Genomic DNA, 20,782 nt, shown 5'->3' with positions numbered 1-20,782 from the left:
AAGGAGGACAATTATTTATTTGAGCATATTGTGTGAACATACCGGTTGACGAGCACACCTACGATGTTTCAGCGTCCTACGATGTATATCAGTCGATACTCTAGTGTTCTGAAGACCGTCAATTTAATTATAACCAACCGTTGGCTTTGGCCGTCAAACGACAGTAATTTTTGCCGAATACCGAAGCGCAGCTCGGTGCACTTTTGCTGTCTGTCAGTGGAAAAGGTGGTATTACCCCAGCATTACGCTCAGATTGTAAGAGGTCAAAAATACATTTTCATTGGGGTTGTGGATGCGGAATGAAAGTGGTTGTTGTGGCACTGAAGGCACCCAGCTGTAGACTAGAAAACAATTTGTTCCCATTGTGAAAGGTATGGCATGTTTCTAGTTTATACTTTCTAGTTTATTCTCAAGGTACGCATTACAGATCGAAGTCATAACTTCCAGATAGGATACTTACTGCAGTCGAAGCGGCTGGGGCAGCATTCTCTGGAGCCGTCACTTGGAACGCAGCCCAGCTCCTCGTAGTACCGTATGGCTCTGAAGTTGGGGCAGTCCTCTACTCTACATCTTGTGGCCCTGGCATCTGTAACAAACAAATGTGTATATTAATTAGAACCAGTGGCTGCTTTCTCACAGAATTCCTAAGAGGCAGACAAAATGTAGGTAGGGTAACAGTAAACGAAACAGAGCTTAGCAATGTAAGACTGCTAGAAATTATTGCATGGTTGGTTGCTTGTTTGGGGGAAGAAACCAAGCAGCGAGATTATCGCTCTCGTAGGTTTAGGGAAGGATGGGGAAGGAAGCCGGCCTTGCCCTTTCAAAGGAACCATCCCAGCATTTGCCTGGAGCGATTTAGGGAAATCACGGAAAACCTAAATCAGGATGGCCGGACGTGGGATTGAACCGTCGTCCTTCCGAATGCGAGTCCAGTGTGCTAACCACTAATGATTGCTTGCATATTGCTCCTATAACTGTTCCTGAACCCTATTCATCATAACGACTTACCTTTAAATATTCTTCACATTGAAGACTTGTATCTTGATTCAATGAACAGTATGCTTTCAACTCCGACCACAGGTGTGATTCATTGCCTTCTGTATTACTATCTGCCTTTCAGTTAACATCATGAGAATCGCTGTACACATCGTCTTTGCAAGTAATTGACTTGGGCGATTGTTATTGTCCTTCCCCCCAAACCATTTGTCAGATGTGCAAAGATCATAATATATTAATACTGACATTGTCTCTCAGTTTTTTGTGGATAACTTCATCAGAGTAAACCAAAATATTGTGTTTCTTGTCTCATTTGCAGTCGTGGGACTCCGCGTTCATTATTTTGGAGGGAGCTTAATAGACGTGTATCAGATGCAGGGCACACTTCAACATTCTTATATAAATTGACAACCCCGAACCAATGCCCACCTGCACATGGATCAGGTACAAAAGTATACTTCAAGTGACTGAGTGCATTTTTGGATAAATGCAATAATTTAACATCTGTATACTTTTCAGAACTACACTAATCAGCCAGAACATTGTATTATTGCAACGGCAGTAGAGAGACAGAGTGCTTTAGAGGAATACAGTGCTGAGTGAACCCCCCATCCCCCACCCCAAAACTGGCCAGATGTGAACGGATAGAGCACATCCGGGATGCTACTGAACATGAGGTCAAGGCTTATTGCTCCCCTCTCCAAAAATTTCGGGAATTAGGAGAGAGGGAACAGGTGTAAAGACAACGTAGAAAGCCTCTATGAGGGGGAAGATTTGTCGATGTGCTAGAAGGAGAAACAGGCGTCGATTTAGAAGAGATAGGGGATCCAGTATTAGAATCAGATTTTAAGAGAGCTTTGGAGGACTTACGATCAAATAAGGTAGAAGGAATAGGTAACATTCCATCAGGAACTCTAAAATCATTCGGGGAAGTGGCGACAAGACGACTATTCACGTTGGTGTGTAGAATGTATGAGTCTGGCGTCATACCATCTGACTTTAGGAAAAAGTATCATTTACACAATTCCGAAGAGTGCGAGAGCTGACAAATGCGAGAATTATGGCACGATCAGCTTAACAGCGCATGCATCCAAGTTTCTGACAAGAATAATACACAGATGAATGAAAACGATAATTGAGAATGTGCTAGATGACGATCAGTTTGGCTTTACGAAAGCTAAAGGCACCAGAGAGGGAATTCTGACCGCGGCTGATGATAGAAGCAAGATGAAAGAAAAATCCAGACACGTTCATAGGATTTGTCGACCTGGATAAAGCGTTGGACAATGTAAAATAGTTCAAGATGTTCGAAATTCTGAGAAAAAGAAGGGTAAGCTATAGAGGGTGACCGATATTATACAATATTTACAAGAGCCAAGAGGTAATAATAATGTGGACGACCAAGAGTGAAGTGCTCGGATTAAAAAGGGTGTAAGACAGGGATTTAGTTCTTCGCCCCTACTGTTCAATATAGATATCGAAAAAGCAATGATGGAAGTAAAGAAAGGGTCAGGTGTGGGATTAACATTCAAGGCGAAAGGACATCAATGATACGATTCGCTTATGACATTGCTATCGTGAGTGAAAGTGAAGAAGAATTGCACGATCTGCTGAATGGAATGAACAGTCTAATGAGTGGAGAATATGGGTTTATAGTAAATTGAAGAAAAATGAAAGTAATGAGAAAAAGCAGAAATGAGAATGGCGAGAAACTTGTCATCAGGAATGATGGTCACGAAGTAGATGAAGTTAAGCAATAAATAACTACGGACGGAGCAGGAAGGACATCAAAAACAGAACAGTACTAGGAAGAAGGGCTTTCCTGGCAAAGAGAAGTCTACTAATATCAAACATAGACCTTAATTTGAGGAAGAAATTTCTGAGAATGTACATTTGGAGAACAGCACTGTATGGTAGTGAAACATTGACTGTGGGAAAACCGAAACGGAAGAGAATCGAAGCATTTAAGATGTGGTGCTACAGACGAATGCTGAAAATTTGGTGGACTGATACGGTAAAGAATGACGAGGTTTAGCACAGAATCGGAAACGAGAGAAATATGTGAAAAACACTGACAAGAAGGAGGGGCAGGATGAGAGGATATCTGTTAGGACATAGGGGTATGACTTCCACGGTACTGTAGGAAGTTGTAGAGGGCAAAAACTGTAGAGAAAGGCAGAGATTGGAATACATCCAGCAAATAATTGAGTAGGTAGTTTGCAAGTGCTACTCTGAGATGAAGAGCTTGGTACAGGAGAGGTATTCGTGGCGGGCCATATCAGACCAGGCAGAAGGCAGATGACTCAAAGAAAAAAGCGACTTGTGTTTGCTGATGTGGAGCCAACTGTCTCGTGCAGTCTGCCAAGGCCCCACCACTTCCATGCCACGACGCGTCGCCGCCGTTATCCGTGTCAAAGATGTCCTTACCTATTAGGTAGGTGGTAATAATGCTATCGCTGATCAGTTTATAATGCCAGAGAGTAATGTTTATTCAGTTTTCTTGAGTCTGGTTTATACCTGCTGCAGTAAAGCTACACGGAGCGTACACGAGTACACCATTATTGCTTTTGAGGTGAATAGTGAACTTAATTTTATCCTGATTACTTATGACTAACAAACTTAACGTCCAGTGTAACGCAACTAGACAGGGCCACCACTTTGATTGTACCATAATTTCTACTATTTAAATTGAAGTAGACCAACCAGCTGTGTCATCCAGTCTCAACGCAAGCTCTCAGTATACCTTAACTAGTTCCACATTCGTGAATGGACCACTTCGAAAGTATCTACGGAACACGATGGAAATGATCAAACAATTTGACAAACATCATTAGTTTTGTCCTTTATTTGGCTGGGTGCCACATTACTAGACGTGTTTGTCGTACACTGATGTAACTGGACGTGTTTGTGAGAAATTCTGATTGAAGGCCGATTTGACGAAATGAAGGACACTGTGTTTCATGTTCCGCCGCACATGTCTAGCGAGAAAGTGTTTGTATTACAATTCATCTCGCTGTATCTTTACTTTCCACAACTGTGGAAATTACGCAAGAGGATAGAAACGAAAGAGTACTGATAATTACCCAAATGGTAGATGTGCTTAGGGGTTCCCTGCCATATAATAGTATTGCACAACGTATAAAAGGGAACCGAATAAAAGTCTTCTAATCATCGGGTTCTGTGAGTAACATATTTATAGCCGTTTTTCATGGGTTTATTTATCTATCAACTTCTGCCATTGCCTAGACAAGTGTCTTGTCTTTATTTTCTTCTTTACACACAGCGCTGCAGGCAGTGCGACAAATGCTTTGTCTGTAATTGGTAGCCACTTCCACTACTATCAAAATACACCTGAAGAGTCAAACTGTTACAGCCGGCCGGAGTGGCCGAGCGGTTAAAGGCGCTACAGTCTGGAACCGCACGACCGCTACGGTCGCAGGTTCGAATCCTGCCTCGGGCGTGGATGTGTGTGATGTCCTTAGGTTAGTTAGGTTTAAGTAGTTCTAAGTTCTAGGGGACTTATGACCACAACAGTTGACTCCCATAGTGCTCAGAGCCATTTGAACCATTTTTTTTTTCAAACTGTTACACCTGCCCGATACCGCGTAAGGCCCCCACGATCACGTCGAAGTACCGCAACACGGCATGGCACGGAGTCGACTAATGTCTGAAGTAGTGCTGGAGGGAACTGACACCAGTCCTGCAGAGCTGTCCATAAACCCGTAAGAGTACAAGGGGCGTGTAGATCTCTTCTGAACAGCTCATTGCAAGGAACCCAAAGTGCTCATTAATGTTCATGCCTGGGGAGTTTGGTGGCCAGCTGGAGTGCTTAAAATGAGAATGTTCCTGGAGCCACTCAGTAGCAAATCTGGTCGAGTGGGTTGTCGCATTGTCCTGCTGGAATTATCCACGTCTGACGAATGCAGAATGGGCATGAATGGATGCAGGTGATCAGACAGGATGATTACGTACGTGTCACATGTCACAGTCGTACCTAGAGGTATCAGGGGTCCCAAATCACTCCAACTGCACACGCTCCACACCATTACAGAGCGTCTACCAGCTTTAACAGTACCCTGCTGAGCTGTAGGGTCCATGGATTCATGAGATTGTCTTCATAACCGTACGTGTCCTTTCGCTCGATACCATTTGAAACGATAATCGTCCGAAGAGGAAACATGTTTCCAGTCATCAACAGTCGAATGTCGGTGTTGACGGGCCCAGGTGAGGCGTAAAGCGTTGTGTCGTGCAGTCATCAGGGATACATGAGTGCGCCTTCGGCTCCGAAAATCCATATCGATGATGTTTCGTTGAATGGTTCGCACGCTCACACCTGTTGATGGCCCAGCATTGAAATCTGCAACAATATGCAACTTCTGTCATGTTGAACGATTCTCTTCAGTCGTCGTTGGTCCAGTTCTCGCGGCATCTTTTTCGGGCGGCAGTGACGTCGGAGATTTGATGTTATACTGGATTCCTGATATTCACGGTACACTCGTGAAATGGTCGTACGTGAAAATCCCCACATCGTCGCTAAGTCGGAGATGCTGTGTCCCATCGCTCGTGCGCCGCCTATAACACACGTTCAAACTCACTTAAATCTTGATGACCTACCATTGTAGCCGCAGTAACCGATCTAACAACTGGGCCAGACACTTGTTGTCTGACACAGGAGTTGCCGACCGCAGCGCCGCATTCTGCCTGTTTACATATATTTGTGTTTGTATACGTATGCCTGTACGAGTTTCTTTGTCGCTTCGTGAACTTAGTGACAAATACACACGGTGTGAAAAGTGGTCGAGTGGGTTGTCGCATTGTCCTGCTGCAATTATCCAAATCTGACGGAATGCAGAATGGGCATTAATGGATGCAGGTGATCAGACAGGGGTCCCAAATCACTCCAACTGCACACGCTCCACACCATTACAAGGTTTGTCGCTATGTCTGCGCTCTTGTTTGACAAACCTTGCATAGAAAGCAACAAATTTGACAAGTTGGATGGTTACCATATTCCTAAGAGTCTGTTGACTGCGCCCTGGCAAGTGCGGACAGCCAGAGCGAACGACATTCGCCAGATTACCTGTACCCCTGCGTCATCATGAGGTCGCTTCCGGATGCCGCTGTACCCTAATTCGCACCTGCCGTGCTGCGCGTCACACTACCGGATCTGACGCGCTACCCAGCCGCTCTCGCGGCGTCGATATTTTTTTTTTTTTTTTTTTTTTAACGTCAGAGCAGCCCCCACATCCCATCGGTACCAGGCAGCGGTCGGCTCTGCTCTCGTAGGCGTTTCCCTGGCGAGGCTGCGTGTGTGCGCATCACACGCCTCCGTTCCTTCCTTCTGAGAGAAACTGTCCTTACATGTTGGCAACGATCTCTATGTTGCCATGGGTGCTATTGGAACATCTATCGTTTGGAAGTAATTGGTAACTAATAGTTTAAGACGCATAGATGTGGAATCAAGATTGAATCAGCTCTTCTCTCAATTCAGGGCGTACCACAAGTGTCGGGCATCGTATGTTGGGCTAGTTAGTGAAGTAACAACCGGTTGTGAGCTCTGCAAGATCCATGTACTAATTTATATTTACGTGACAAACCCTAATCCTAGGGCTATATTTCATTTTTACAAATGGATCTATGCCGACATTTGTAAAAGCGGCGATGGTACATTAGTCCTTACTAATGTAAAATTGCCACCTTCTGAAGAAGACAAATTTATATTTGTCGAAACCTAGGTAAAGAATTCTTTGTCCATTGCAACTGGTCGGCTGTTTATAATTTTATTACGTGGAACCGCTGCTGTTGTGCACCTATGTGTAAAATATTGTTACACACGTTAAGTTAGTGCATACGCCCTTAATAGTCCTTTATATGATTGGTTGGGAGACGTATTCCTGGAAACAAGTTAACCATAACCCACATCCATCACTTCCGTCTATGTTTTCCGGGATTCTACTCTTGGCTGTAGGAAAAAAGCTGGCATTGCCCATTTCTCCCCAAATGTTTCCAATTAGAAAATCCTTTGACCCACTCCCGGCTCGCCAGCACTTGACTGAAACGAGCACAGGTCTACAAATGCCCACACTGCTTTCTTCACTATGAAATAAGACATACTTCTCTGTACAAAGACTGTAGGCAGCTTCTCTTCAGTAAATGACACGCAAGTCATCAACATTATATACTGACGCATACTAACAGCTACAGGAAGTTAGTCTAATTTAACAAAGTTTTGGTACAGGCAGTTTCAGTAAAAAATAAACACAATCGCAGCGCCCCCCTCCCCGTCCCCCCCCCCCCCCCCCCCCCCGCCGTCCCCCACCCAAGTCCTCCACGATCTGGAGATTTTCGTGCGCTGTAACCCAATAACGGAAATTAAAATCCACTGACAAATATTACCAGTTCGGTGCTCTCCCGCTCCCAAACCCAGTTCGCTGGTGTCTGGCTCATCAATTATGAGCTCTTCAGGTGATCAGGACTTCAGAGAGCCTGACTCTCACTATTTGGTTAGGAAAAAATAAAGAATTTCTACCTCTCAAAGGGCGACCCAGAATAGCACCACTGCTGCACCATTATACCATTTTCTGCTGCTTTTGATATTACCCTATACTCATCTGACGTTCCGAGCAGTGGAATGGTACCCTTTCCTCGGTTATTCAGTCTTTCTCTCGTGGTCACCTCCCCTTTGGCAGGTCCTTCCCAGAGATCCGAATAGAGGACTATTCGGGAATTTTTTGCCAATGGAGAGATCGTCATGACACTTTCTCAATTACAGGCCACATGTCCTGTGGGTATACATTATGTGTCTTTAATTGAGTTGTTTCTATTGCCTTCTGCATCCTCATGCCGTTGATCATTGCTGATTCTTCCGCCTTTAGAAGCAGTTTCCCAACCTAAACACAACAGAGTGCCCTGAACCTTTATCCGTTCCTCCGCCTCTTTCACGAGTCCGATGGCAGAATGAGTGTGACTTCTCATGCAGGAAGTCTTCGGCCGCCAATGCTGATTATTAATCAAAATTTAAGCGGTGGCGGCTTTCGAATCCGGGACAGAGGGCATGTTGATTCCTAGTCAAAGATCCTACACGTATACCATGGGTGCTCAGAGAGATATTAGGTACTAGAACTAGGTAGCAAAGTATTATAACACCAGAATGTTTGAAGATAAAGTAATTTAATGGCATTTTACTGTAAGCAGCCTTTAAGAGCAAAATTTGTAATGGGCAGGAAACTGCTGGAAAGAATAAGTACTTTTAAGTACCTGGGATATGAGGCCTCATATATTACATCCACTGATCAAAAATACAAACTGCAAAACTTTCAACAACAGGTACTCTCCTCACAAAAGGTAGCAGATAGACAATACTAAAATTGTATAATGTGGTGGCAGTACCAGTTCCAGTGTATCGGTCAGAGACGTGGGGACCCTAACCGCCTGTCAAAGGAGGAGGATGAAACAGCGGAGATGAGATTCCTAAGACCTTCAGCTGGCTACAAATTCGTAGATCGAATAAAGAAATAGTGAAACTAGGAATGAAATGGTAGTCAAAAGCATACATTCAAAGGATATCAGATGAACGAATATCTGAATTAATGTACAAACATACACATCAAGGGAAAAGAGATGTGTCCTAATAAGAGATGGAAAGATTAGCTATGGTCTACTTGAAACCAGGACAGGCAAAATTGCCTAAACCAAAAGGATGTGATTATGACAATGTGACGGAAATTCTGTGTGAATTTACGACAACTGGAAGCAGAAGTTAAGTAGCTCAAAAAAGAAACGGTTACAAGTTGACGAGGGTGGCATCTTATTCACTACACGACAAGAAGATTAATAATACTATAGAAAATTCAGTGAACGTTTTCATTATAGTGACAGAATACAGGGCAATAAACAGAAGTGAAACATGCCTATTGAACAAATGAACACACAAGAATTCCAAATGTCTGACTGGAATAAAACTCATGAGATGACCGAATGAAGGAAGACCGCCTGTGAGGACGATTTCCTTTGAAGAAGTCGCCAGTATGACAGCGTAAAGGCTAAAGATCATTGCGAGAATGATGGCACCTAGTCAGAGGAGCCGCAACACGAAAGAGTAACAAAAGCAAATATTCTAGGTTGATCATAGTAGTTAATTACACTGAGGTGTCAAAAGTAACTGGATATCGATATGCACACACTCAGATGGCGGTAGTATCGTGTACTCAAGATATAAAAGGGCAGTGCATTGGCGGAGATGTCATCTGTATTCAGGTGATTCGTATGAAAAGATTTCCGGCCTGATTACGGCCTCGCGATGGGACTAACAAATTCTGAACGTGAAATGGTAGTTGCAGTTAGAAGCAAGGGACTTTCCATTACGGAAATCATTGGGGAATTCAACATTCTGAGATCCACAGCGTCAAGAGTGTGCCGAGAATACCACATTTCATGCATTTCCTCTCATCACGGACAATCCAACGACCGATGGCCTTTACTTAACGACCGAGAGGAGCAGCGTTTCAGTAGAGTTGTTAGTCCTAACGGATGGCAACAATGTGTGTAGTAACGGCAGAAATCAACGTGGGACGTACGATGAACGTCCGTTAGGACAGTGCTGCGAAATTTGGCGTAATGGGCTATGGAAGCTGATGCGGCTTTGCTAAAACACGACATCGCTTGCAACGCCATTTCAGCCATATCGGCTGGACCCAAGATTACTGGAAAACCATGACCTGGTCAGATGAGTCCCGGTTCCAGTTGGTGAGATCTGATGGTAGGGGTCGACCACACGAAGCTATGGACCCCGGTTGTCAACAAAGCGCTGTGCAAGCTGGTGGCGGCTCCACAATGATGTGGACTGTGTTTACAGGGAATGGGCTGGGTCCTCTGGTCCAGCTGTACCGATCACTGACTGGAAATGGTTATATCGGGCGCCTAGAGACAATCTGCAGCCATTCATGGACGTCATATTCCCAAACAACAATGGAATGTCTTCTGGTAAACCTTGCGGGATGTAAGGTCGTGGTCCATGAAACTCTTCAGCTCCTGACGTTTCGTCCAGTGCTTCGCTGGACATCTTCAGAGGGGTGTTTCTCCTCCGGTGAGTCTTGCCGACTGACGGGTCGGACGTCTGAGAGCGACTTATGTATCGTAGAAAGTGGGCGTGACCAGAGTTACACGTGATATGCAGAGATAACCTTTGTCAGAGATAAAACTTAACTATCGATCGTAATCTTGTCACGGATAAAACTGTCTAGCAATTCTGTAGTGCTACTGTCCAAATATCACTAAGTTTCATGGTCTCTTCTTTCCGATTAAAATTATCCCTATGTTTATATATTTCAATTGCTTCTCTACAAAGGCGTGGGTAATAGTTCGTCGTCGTAGATAAAATTTTTGTTTCGGAAAACTTCACTTGATGATTTCCTGGCTGAAAAGCGTGTTCTGCTACAGCCGATTTATCTGTTTTTCCTAATCGGCAAAGACTTCTGTGTTCTTTTAACCGTGTATTTACGCTTCTTTTTGTTGTTCCAACACAAACTTTACCACATGTACACGGCATTTTATATACGCCACTGGCTGATAGGGGAGCGCGTTTATCTTTTACAGACCGAAGAACATGACAAATTTTCTTCGTTGGTCTAAAAACAGGTCTAATATCATGTTTACTTAAAATCTTTCCAATCTGATCCGTTACTTTCTTTATAAAAGGGAGAGAGACTGTATTCTTCCATCGTTTTTCGGACTTGTCCTTGAGCTTTTTGTTGTTTGGGTGCAGAATTCTGCTTACTTCTTTCTTTGAGTAGCCATTTCTCTCAAAAGCGTGCTTCAGATGTTTTAATTCGTCGTCTACATACTCCGGCGTGCAAATCCGTTTGGCTCTGTCAACGAGACTTGTAATCACACCTCTTTTTTGTTTTGGATGGTGGTTAGAGTTTTTATGTAAGTATCTGTCTGTGTGCGTTATTTTTCTAAAAATCTGTTGTTTCAAGCTTCCATCCGTCTGTCTCATAACTAAAACATCCAAAAACGGTATTTTGTTATCATTTTCTCTCTCCATGGTAAACTGGATTCTTGGATTTATATTATTAAGGTAATCAAAAAATTCGCCTAAGGCTTCTCTACCATGTGGCCAGACCACAAATGTATCGTCTACATACCGATACCAGCGAGATGGTTTCTTATCTGCTTTTTCCAAGGCTGACTGTTCGAATTTCTCCATGTAGAAATTAGATACTGCAGGACCCAATGGGTTACCCATTGCTACGCCATTAAGTTGTTCGTAAAACTCATTATTCCACTGGAAATGACTGGAAGTAAGACAGTGTCTGAAAAGAGCAGTCAGATCTTCTGGAAAAATATCCGTTATAAAATCCATAACTTCATTAACTGGAATCATGGTAAATAAAGATACTACATCGAAACTTACTAAAATATCTTCAGGAGTCAGAATTAAACCTTCAATTTTCTCTATAAAATGACGTGAGTCCTTTATATATGAGTCCGTTTTTCCTAAATATGGTTGTAAGCGAGTTGTTAGATATCTTGCTATTTCGTACGTAGGAGAATTGATAGCACTAACAATCGGTCTCAGAGGAAGGTCCTTCTTATGTACCTTGGGTAGCCCATAGAGTCTAGGACACATAGCTTCAGTCTTCAATAAAGCTCTTTTTTCTTCTTTTTGAATAGAAGTGGCCGATTTTATCAAATTATTTGTTTTTCGTAGTACGCTGGCTGTAGGATCTTTCTTAAGTTTTTTGTATTGCCCTGCCGTTAAAAGATTCAAAATTTTGCTTTGATAATCTTCTGTATTTAAAACGACCGTAGCATTCCCTTTATCAGCAGGAACAATCACTATGTCTTCATCTGCATTTAAATCTCTCAGAGCCTTTCTTTCGCCATTGGTTAAATTACTTTCCAGAGGTTTACTGCGGCATAATACTCTGGTGGTTTCGATCCGGATTGCATTTGCAGTTTCTTTGGGGAGAGTACGTATACCTGCTTCTACATTTGCAATAATATCCTCAACAGGAACTTTCGGAGGTGTTATAGAGTAGTTTCCTCCTTTTGCAAGAACTGAAATTTCGTCTTGAGATAAAACTCTGTCTGACTTATTAATAACAGTTTCAGACATCACTATATTATTTGTAGATTCTGCATAAGTTTGTAACTTTTCGAACTTCTTCTTATGCCTTCTAGTAGTCGTTTCCATCATGGTTTCCATAGATCGAAATGTAAGGCAATCTATTTTAATCCATAGGGCTCTCTGTATCTTACTAGCAAGGAATAAATGTAACTGCAGTAACTTACGGTCAACATTATCCATCTCTCGTCTTGTATAATGTATCCTCTCTCGAAGTAGTGCTGCTTCTGTATAATCAAATATCCGATGAACGCGGGCTGTCTGGAACATCCTCTTCAACTTTAGAAAATTCGGTATGGTAGACGAATCCCTACAACGCAACAAGAATGTTAAAGTACAAATTAAATGCGCTCTCTTCTTACGTAAAATTTCCAGGCGTCTAACTGATTTTGAGAATTGCTCCCCGTAGAGTCTTCTGATCATAGTATGAAGGCTTTCACGACCGGATGACATATCTTCTGGTAAACCTATGGGCTACCCAAGGTACATAAGAAGGACCTTCCTCTGAGACCGATTGTTAGTGCTATCAATTCTCCTACGTACGAAATAGCAAGATATCTAACAACTCGCTTACAACCATATTTAGGAAAAACGGACTCATATATAAAGGACTCACGTCATTTTATAGAGAAAATTGAAGGTTTAATTCTGACTCCTGAAGATATTTTAGTAAGTTTCGATGTAGTATCTTTATTTACCATGATTCCAGTTAATGAAGTTATGGATTTTATAACGGATATTTTTCCAGAAGATCTGACTGCTCTTTTCAGACACTGTCTTACTTCCAGTCATTTCCAGTGGAATAATGAGTTTTACGAACAACTTAATGGCGTAGCAATGGGTAACCCATTGGGTCCTGCAGTATCTAATTTCTACATGGAGAAATTCGAACAGTCAGCCTTGGAAAAAGCAGATAAGAAACCATCTCGCTGGTATCGGTATGTAGACGATACATTTGTGGTCTGGCCACATGGTAGAGAAGCCTTAGGCGAATTTTTTGATTACCTTAATAATATAAATCCAAGAATCCAGTTTACCATGGAGACAGAAAATGATAACAAAATACCGTTTTTGGATGTTTTAGTTATGAGACAGACGGATGGAAGCTTGAAACAACAGATTTTTAGAAAAATAACGCACACAGACAGATACTTACATAAAAACTCTAACCACCATCCAAAACAAAAAAGAGGTGTGATTACAAGTCTCGTTGACAGAGCCAAACGGATTTGCACGCCGGAGTATGTAGACGACGAATTAAAACATCTGAAGCACGCTTTTGAGAGAAATGGCTACTCAAAGAAAGAAGTAAGCAGAATTCTGCACCCAAACAACAAAAAGCTCAAGGACAAGTCCGAAAAACGATGGAAGAATACAGTCTCTCTCCCTTTTATAAAGAAAGTAACGGATCAGATTGGAAAGATTTTAAGTAAACATGATATTAGACCTGTTTTTAGACCAACGAAGAAAATTTGTCATGTTCTTCGGTCTGTAAAAGATAAACGCGCTCCCCTATCAGCCAGTGGCGTATATAAAATGCCGTGTACATGTGGTAAAGTTTATGTTGGAACAACAAAAAGAAGCGTAAATACACGGTTAAAAGAACACAGAAGTCTTTGCCGATTAGGAAAAACAGATAAATCGGCTGTAGCAGAACACGCTTTTCAGCCAGGAAATCATCAAGTGAAGTTTTCCGAAACAAAAATTTTATCTACGACGACGAACTATTACCCACGCCTTTGTAGAGAAGCAATTGAAATATATAAACATAGGGATAATTTTAATCGGAAAGAAGAGACCATGAAACTTAGTGATATTTGGACAGTAGCACTACAGAATTGCTAGACAGTTTTATCCGTGACAAGATTACGATCGATAGTTAAGTTTTATCTCTGACAAAGGTTATCTCTGCATATCACGTGTAACTCTGGTCACGCCCACTTTCTACGATACATAAGTCGCTCTCAGACGTCCGACCCGTCAGTCGGCAAGACTCACCGGAGGAGAAACACCCCTCTGAAGATGTCCAGCGAAGCACTGGACGAAACGTCAGGAGCTGAAGAGTTTCATGGACCACGACCTTACATCCCGCAAGGTTTACCAGAAGATATGTCATCCGGTCGTGAAAGCCTTCATACTATGAACAATGGAATGATTATGGAAGACGGAAGGCCGTCTCACCAGGCCAAAACTGCTCACGATTGATTAAAGAATATTATGGATAGTTCGAGCAAATGATATGGTCAGCCGGATCGTCCGCCTCAATCCCATCGAACATTTATGGGACATAATCGCTGGGTCAGTTCGCGCACAAATCCTGCACTGTCAACACTCCCGCAGTTATGGACGGCTATAGACGCAGTATGGCTCAGTATTTCTGCAGGGGACTCCAACGACTTGTTGAGTCCATGCCACATCGAGTTGGTGCGCTACGCCGAGCAAAATGAGATCCGACACGATAATAGGAGTTATCTTATGGCTTTTGTCCAAACTGTGCTAATATTAGAGATACGAAAAAAAATTGATTTCAGAGGTGAATAAGCAGAAAACAGGAAAAACGTGTTGCACAGGACTAGGTACATCGCCTAAAGCAAGAACGTGTATCCAGCAAAGTGGTTCTCCAATCTTTCTGAGTTAATCGATGTTGATTACACGTTTTTCAGCATGAGACATTTCATCGTCGATAACTGCCGTGCGCTAACACATCATGACGAACACTTCCCTCGTATTGTGAGCATTCTCCCTTCATTACTGTCAACCTATGGACTCGTATTTTCACGCCACTTTTTAGCACGAATCTGAACGTTGTTATCTACGTAATCAGTGTCGGAGCTTACAAGAAACCGCAGTAATTTGTGTCGGAACTTCCAAGAAACTGCAGTAATCGGTGTCGGACGTTCTAAGAAACGCCACGTGAGTGACGCCCACATTGGCACTGACACTCAGCGCGGCGAGGAAGGCGGAAGGAAGGTCGGAGTATCGCCGCAGTGAACAGGTGGCGGCACTATGACGACTCCGCTGGCGTTGCCTGCCGCAGGCGGAGCCGCAGCTGCCGCCGTTACGTCACAACAAGGCAGAGCGCTGCCGCCAGACGGGGGAATCCCCGTGCTCTGACGCACGGCTCACGTGGCTCAGTCAGACAGCCAGTCGCGGCACTGTATGCACAGCGTGGCTATTTCTGACCCGGCTCTGAAGGCCAATGGCCTCCTGATGACGCAGACATAACACGCGGAGATGTCGCCTGTTCTCCGAACCTGTGCATGTTAGCAGCCACAACACGCACCGACCTTGACGGACTAGTGAGCGCTGACCCTGGGGGCTCTCTGTAAAATACGCACTTCCTTACAGCCTTGAATTCTCCATCGAACATCATTTCAGCTCGAGATTTCAATCACAGATCTTCCCCTCCCTACACAGGTTCAATATTAGTGGCAGTTCACATCACTTTACATTCAGAAATACCGTGACAGAAGCGTTATATTTCTCATTTGTTGGGTAGATGAAATGAAGACACATTTTCGGTTGGACAAGATGGGCCTCATCAAAATGTACCAACAAGGCAACCACAAGGATAACCTACCCACTGAGAAGGCCATAAATGAAAAGAAGAGGACAACAACGAACACAGAACCATGACAAACATTAACTGTTGAGTACATACATGAAAAATTTACGAATTCTAAGGTAACATTTATTGAATTTCCTTGAAATATATTCTGTGCTCAATTCACAAAATATATAATCATCATTTATATGTTTCTCGTCCTTGTTTCTGTTGCGGGGGCGCGGTTCTTTCCGTCCCTTTACGACGGGCCTGCACCTACCTGTGAACATTGTCTCAGCAGATCACCAGTATGAAAGCCGAGGGAATCCTACTGTACTTAGACGTGAACGAGGCTGCAATTTAAGTCACTAATCTACGTTTCGGGAGAAAGTTTACACACAAATGAAAGGTTGGAATTTTTGTCCTCAATTAATATATTCTGAACTTAGGTGAACAAGTATCACTGCCAAGCCCGTGCTAGTCTTAACAGTCACTCACAATCCCTTTCACTCACGTTACCAAGTTTATGGTGTTGCATTTCCCGGAAACGTAATAGCTACAAAAATACTGATTGCTTTTGATTGAGAATGCTCGCCATATATTAAGTCTGTCGGTACCAAATGCAGTCACAGTTTTTTGCCACCGACCTGCTCAATACGCGACGCGGAATATACGTCTTTTCTCGTCACAAAATTCACTTAAAAATTCCGAAATTTCTACACACACATCGGAATATTTATTCCGTCACTTTCCAACACTTTTGATGCATAAACATTGCTAGATCCAGCAACTTATCGTTTCCATCGAAACTTCTACTACACACGTCCTATCTGTTTTACGGCTAGGCTTCGACTCTCTCTAGAATACTCTGTCTTCTCTACCAGCAGAGAAAGGCGCGCGAAGAATATTGCTTTACCATTGGTCAGTTTACTTAACAGCCAATAGCAAAACAACATTCTCCCGCGTCAGTTCGCGCTTTTAATCCATAACCAATCGCAAAATAGTAAACCTCACGACTGCACTTTTTACCGACGTAATTATCTAATATGCTGAAGTTTTGTTTATGCATAAAGTTAATTACTATTGTTATTTATACCTGAATTAACTTTCCCTTTACCATAAACTTACTTTACAGATCTATTCCACAAAAATTCCCTTTGTTCATATCCATACTTCTTCGAAGTGTTCCCACACTAAATCCTACTACATAACTCGTTAAACAATTATCTTCATATTAACCTTAAACTATACTCACGTCATTCATACTGCTAAAACACATTTATAACATTTTACGTACACAAAAAGACATAATAACACTTTATGAAAATACTAGAACAGTTTATGAAAAACATTCTATTACTTTAGTGCACTCGAGTGGTCACAATCGAAACTAAAATCACAGTCCCCTATCCAATACTGTCCTCTATCGGCTGATACATAAACTGCGTGTGCGTCCAGTCTCGCGTTACCATCTGTCACTATCCAGCTCTGAGACACATCTCGCACTTAACCGCCTCCAAGGCAGGATCGTTATACGACGTTACGCCTCACTGTGCTTGCTTGGAAAAATTACTGCGCCTTATACAAAATACTGTTTGTTTCATTTCTCTTTATCCAAACAGCTTTCAAAACTTTTTTGTGGTATCTTCTGCCGTATATATTATTAGTCACTGTCAATATTGTTATAAAATTTTCACATCTGAATTCTGGTTAAAGATTGGTTGATTTGGGGAGAGGGACCAAACAGGGAGGTCATCGGTCTCTGCTGAAAGTTATTTATATATGTGAAAGTGTGATATGTAGTCACCAAATTACTTGTGTTGGTTTACATATAGTTGATAACATACGTTACATAACAGAAACACGGAGTATTGCATGCTTGTGCTCTGGTAAATAAAGCGATTTTCGGTCTAAAGTGGCTGATACACAGGACAATAAAAATCGTTTTGCTGTTTGAAGAAGCTAGTTTTTTCCGAGATTTCTCTGTCCATCTTCAAGCGAATCTAGATCGGCAGTAGTGATCGTGACCTTGGAGTGATGTTAAGTTTTGATCTTTCAGAAGAACATGTAGGTCACAATTGACGTCAGTACTAAATGAGCGTCTCGTGCATACTGTTTCCTCAATAAAGTCTGACGTGAACGGAATGAAGACAATGTCTGCGACTAGGTGGCTATTTCTAGACGCAGATCGGCAGAATGAGCATGTGGCTCTGAACAAAATGGCTCTGAGCACTATGGGACTTAACATCTGTGGTCATCAGTCCCCTAGAACAGAGAACTACTTAAACCTAACTAACCTAAGGACATCACACACATCCATGCCGGAGGCAGGATTCAAACCTGCGACCGTAGCGGTCACGCGGTTCCAGACTGAAGCGCCTAGAACCGCACGGCCACACCGGCCGGCCATGTGGCTCTGACCCTCGACCAAGCGCTGTCGGCAAAAGATGACGGGGTAAAATGAAAGTCGGTTCGAATAATAATCGGAAAGAAACCTTTAGTACTGAAAAGACTGCCCGTGAATATCTTTAGAATGTCACGTTGTTTAGATATTTGAAGAAAACATTAAGAAACATATGGCTTGAATCGAACATGACAAATCAATGGTAATGAAAGCAAATATCTGAGATTTGTCCTGAGGCCCTGGGAAAGAGTAGTGCGTTTGTAAAGGAAATCGCGTATGACACCCTAGAGTGCTGCTTCAGTGTTTGTTGGGCAGACAAATCACAGTCAAAAAAAAAAACTATAACATTTAATGACCATAAGGATAGCGTTCTGCATGGTCCTTTCACCATGAATGTTCTTAACAAAGCACTTAACAAACGCAAAAATAGCCAAGTGGAGGCCTAGATGACATCCGTACTGAACAATTGAAAAGATTTGGCCCCATTAGCAAACAATGGTTCTTAGATTTACTAAATAACTACATAAAGAGCCGCAAAATTCCAAAAGTTTGGAGTAAGGCCAGAGTCATTGCAGTTTTGAAGCCTGGTGAGGATTCGAATGCTCTGAAGAGCTACGGACAAGATGGAATTTTGTTCATGATAAGAGTTCTGTATTTATACTTTTGTGTTGTGATATGCGACCTGTGTGCGTCTTGTAGTCCAAAACAATAATTTAATTTTTGTGTAACGATGGAACTTCCAAGAGATAACCATGCTATCACGTGTATGTTTAGGACAAAAGCTAATAAAGGAATCTATACAAGTCAGTAAATAACGTTAATTTTATTTATTTACTTTTTCCCTTGATGCATTGTCTTTTTCACCCATAAAATGGTGATTGGTCAGTTAATTTCTACAACCAACTTTTCTTAGTGTGGGCGATTCTTGGTTTGCAAGGGGGTACTTTAAACTCTCGCTAATCCGACCTTCAGTGGTAATCCGGCCCACATCCGAAATAGCGCACAATAATGAATTATCATGCACCATAATGTGGTTATTGAATTGCAATATTAAACAATGCCACTATATTTGATATTGTGGCATTCTTTGCAGTTCAGTGTCATCTTTTATAGATCTCTAGCAGGTCTTTGGATCTAATGATCTCTATGTTTTTAAAACAAATTTCAGACGCTCTCACTAATCCGGAACTTCCGCTTATCCGGGAACCATACCTGTAACGAAAGGCTGGATTATTAATAATCTAGTGCAAATATAAACGTAGGCTTCCGCGGCCATTATCATATTCTATAATTTTCTTTCGGGTTTGTTACCGCATTGTCAATGTATAGAACTAACGATGTTTCGGTCCCTCTTGCAAGTGACCTTATTCAGGTTGCTTTTGCTGATACCCTGTAGAAGGTCGCTTGCAACATGGACCGAAACGTCGGTAGTTTTATATATTGAAAGGAAATAGTCTAATATGTTTAATGCATTTCAAAGTTGACCTCGCGTATTACGAAAATATGTATCTTTCGGGATGCAAAATATTAAAGCTCTCACAAAACGAACAAAAAGTGGTAGAAAATGTGACGTCAGCGTCTGCATGTCACTATATAGTGCATGTCAAAGGGTACTTCGTATCAGTATAACACATTTCATTGTTATGTCATCTATCCGAAAATGGTTCAAATGGCTCTAAGCACTATGGGACTTAACATCTGAGGTCTTCAGTCCCCTAGACTCAGAACTACTTAAACGTAACTAACCAAAGGACAACACCACACATCCATGCCCGAGGCAGAATTCGAACCTGCGACCGTAGCAGCAGCGCGGTTCCGGACTGAAGCGCCTAGAACCTCTCGACCACAACGGCCGGTGGCCGGCCGCGGTGGTCTCGCGGTTAAGGCGCTCAGTCCGGAACCGCGCGACTGCTACGGTCGCAGGTTCAAATCCTGCCTCGGGCATGGATGTGTGTGATGTCCTTAGGTTAGTTAGGTTTAAGTAGTTCTCAGTTCTAGGGGACTGATGACCACAGATGTTAAGTCCCATAGTGCTCAGAGCCATTTTTGAACAACGGCCGGCCATCTACTCGAGCAAATGATATTAGACACATTGCCCAAAGGGATAGAAACAGTACTTATACCAGAACAAGCAACTATCCGACGAGGCAGAAGCTGACCTCTTGAGTAGTCCACCTAACGCGGTATATTGTTACAACCCCCCGAGCGCAGGGTCTGAATACGTCAGAACGACTGATAAGTATGGTTTGGGAGAAAGGAGTGATTGACATTGAAGCATGTAGAGAAACACTAGAAAGTGTGTCACTGACTTCGTCTCATCGAAGGTGCGCAGCGGGCCTTTTGCTGATCCCAGTGAGAGCGACACGCGGCGTGCGTGCGTGGAACAGCGCCAGTGCCCGTCCCGGAATCTGCTGCGTCGGCGTCCTGGCGCTCGGTCTCCTAGCCACGCCACTGCTAAGTGTCAGCCGCATTGCTGGCTGCGCCAGTGCCCCGCGACACAGCTGACTGCTCTCTCAAGCGCTACTCGCGGACCCCACGTGGAGTGCTGAAGGGAAGCAGAACTGAGCCTTAGCAGCTCCGGCTGTCCGCCCAGGGCAACTCGTTCAGTGACAGCAGACAGATCTGCAGTCGTGAGTTCGCGAGTTCGCGCCCCGGCCGCGCCCCTGTGGACGAAAGCTCGCAGTCCGCTGGCCGATGCCACCCAGAGAGC

The 20,782-nt window shown here is 43.0% G+C and overlaps 1 protein-coding gene across 1 annotated transcript in view; it reads right to left on the bottom strand.

The window, feature by feature from the left end:
- The window catches only part of LOC124593950, a 61,436-nt gene that overhangs the window by 23,865 nt on the left and 16,789 nt on the right, over positions 1-20,782 (bottom strand). Inside the window, exon 2 of the mRNA XM_047132298.1 lies at positions 461-586. Within this exon, the coding sequence (XP_046988254.1) occupies positions 461-586 (126 nt within the window). The remainder of the gene's footprint in view (positions 1-460; positions 587-20,782) is intronic.

This window comes from Schistocerca americana, chromosome 2 (assembly GCF_021461395.2).
Source record: "Schistocerca americana isolate TAMUIC-IGC-003095 chromosome 2, iqSchAmer2.1, whole genome shotgun sequence".
NCBI lineage: Eukaryota > Metazoa > Arthropoda > Insecta > Orthoptera > Acrididae > Schistocerca > Schistocerca americana.
The sequence above is the reverse complement of the archived record's forward strand: the minus strand, read 5'-3'. Positions and strand labels throughout refer to the sequence as shown.